General features: G+C 49.1%; 1 protein-coding gene across 1 annotated transcript; it reads left to right on the plus strand.

Annotated features, from left to right (window-relative positions):
- The first annotated feature begins 593 nt into the window (after positions 1–593).
- Positions 594–1,538, plus strand: LOC128899731 (olfactory receptor 14A16-like). The gene has a single exon (XM_054179414.1). It carries the CDS (start codon positions 606–608, stop codon positions 1,536–1,538), a length of 933 nt encoding a protein of 310 aa, XP_054035389.1. The 5' UTR covers positions 594–605.
- The last annotated feature ends 397 nt before the right edge of the window (positions 1,539–1,935 follow it).

The following is a 1,935-nucleotide window of genomic DNA, read 5'->3' on the forward strand; positions in this document are numbered from 1 at the left end:
GAGACTGTGTCCTGCTCTACATTTCTAGGTTCAAATTCTAAGTTGCTTCCAGATCCATTTATTTTTGCAGTCTGATAAAGACAAGTGTATTCTCATCTGGTGGACTACAGCAAAGCTATTAACTGAATGCATTAAAAACATCCTGTAATGCTGCTGTTGCTCCCTTGCAGAGGTAAAGAATTATGAGCTGCCTTTTGGGTCAAAAGTCCAGGAGCAGCCCTGTGTGGACACCAGGGCTGGGACAGACGAGTTCACAGAGCTGTCCTTTGAAGCAGTGCTGCCCTGCTCTCCTCAGAGCACAGAGAGCTGGGGGGGTTCTAAAGGCTAATTTGGGCAGAACATCTGCAAGGCAGCACAGGGGAAAGTGCAGGGCAGAGGGAACAGCCTGATGGGCACAGTAGCTCCACTGTAGCAGAGCCAAGATGAGCCCTTGGCAGCACATGGCCTGAGCTCCTGCTCCTCACAGCAGCTTCAGCCAGAACAAAGCAGACAGCAAATCCATTTCAGTTGGGGGATTGCTGTGCCCCCTGGAGTGCTTCTTCTCAGAAGAGTCTATCATCAAGTTTTGCTTTCTTTTCTTTCTTGGGCATTCCTACAGGCAGCAGATGGGCAACAGCAGCTCCATCACCCACTTCCTCCTCCTGCCATTCCCAGGCACAAGGCAGCTGCAGCTCCTGCACTTCTGCCTCTTCCTGGCCATCTACCTGGCTGCCCTGCTGGGCAATGGCCTCATCATCACCACCATAGCCTGGGACCACTACCTCCACACCCCCATGTACTTCTTCCTCCTCAACCTCGCCCTCACTGATATAGGCTGCATCTCTACCACTGTTCCCAAATCCATGGCAAATTCTTTCTGGGACAGCAGGGCAATCTCTTACACAGGATGTGCTGTTCAGGTCTTTTTTGTATTCTGCTTGTTTGCAGCAGAGTTTTCTCTCCTCACCATCATGTCCTACGATCGCTATGTTGCCATCTGCAGACCCCTGCACTATGAGACCCTCCTGGGCAGCAGAGTTTGTCTCCACATGGCAGGAGCTGCCTGGTCCTGTGGGGTTCTCTTTGCTCTGCTGCACACAGCCAATACATTTTCCCTGCCTCTCTGCCAGGGCAATGTTGTGGACCAGTTCTTCTGTGATGTCCCCCAGATCCTCAAGCTCTCCTGCTCCACATCCTACCTCAGGGAACTCTGGCTTCTTGTGGTCAGTGCCTGTTTAGTCTCTGGCTGTTTTGTGTTCATGGTGGTGTCCTATGTGCAGATCTTCAGGGCAGTGCTGAGGATCCCCTCTCAGCAGGGACGCCACAAAGCCTTTGCCACCTGCCTCCCTCACCTGGCTGTGGTCTCCCTGTTTGTCACCACTGCCATCTTTGCCTATTTGAAGCCCTCTTCTATCTCCTCCCCACCCCTTGACCTGGTGGTGGCAGTTCTGTACTCGGTGGTGCCTCCAGCAGTGAACCCTCTCATCTACAGCCTGAGGAACCAGGAGCTCAAGGCTGCCCTGAGTAAAGTGATCACTGGATGCTTTCAGAAGGAATAAACTTTTATGCAGTGCAGTTCTGAAGTAGCTCAGAACAGGTCCAGCCTGGCTTCTGTATTTGTGGTGGTGGTGTTTTACTCTTTATAAAACTGTTGTTATAGATGACTCCCGGTAAAAGTTTATGGTAACAGAAACCCTCAGTGAGGGTTATCTTAGTGTCCTCTGAATTTTATTATTTCATACAAATCAGCAGTATATTCCTCACTATCCCCCATTCCCTTTTTGCCACCATTGATTTGTGTTATAATTTCCAGAATTTTTCAGAACTTCCCCAATTGGATCATAATTAGGTTCCTCTGTTCTGATCACCTTCAGATCATAACCATCTGCTTGTAACTTATTGGCATAAACAATTTTACCTAAAGGTCTTATCATTTTAAAACAACAATTACAAAGA

Source organism: Dryobates pubescens, unplaced genomic scaffold, assembly GCF_014839835.1.
Source record: "Dryobates pubescens isolate bDryPub1 unplaced genomic scaffold, bDryPub1.pri scaffold_34B_arrow_ctg1, whole genome shotgun sequence".
Taxonomy (NCBI): domain Eukaryota; kingdom Metazoa; phylum Chordata; class Aves; order Piciformes; family Picidae; genus Dryobates; species Dryobates pubescens.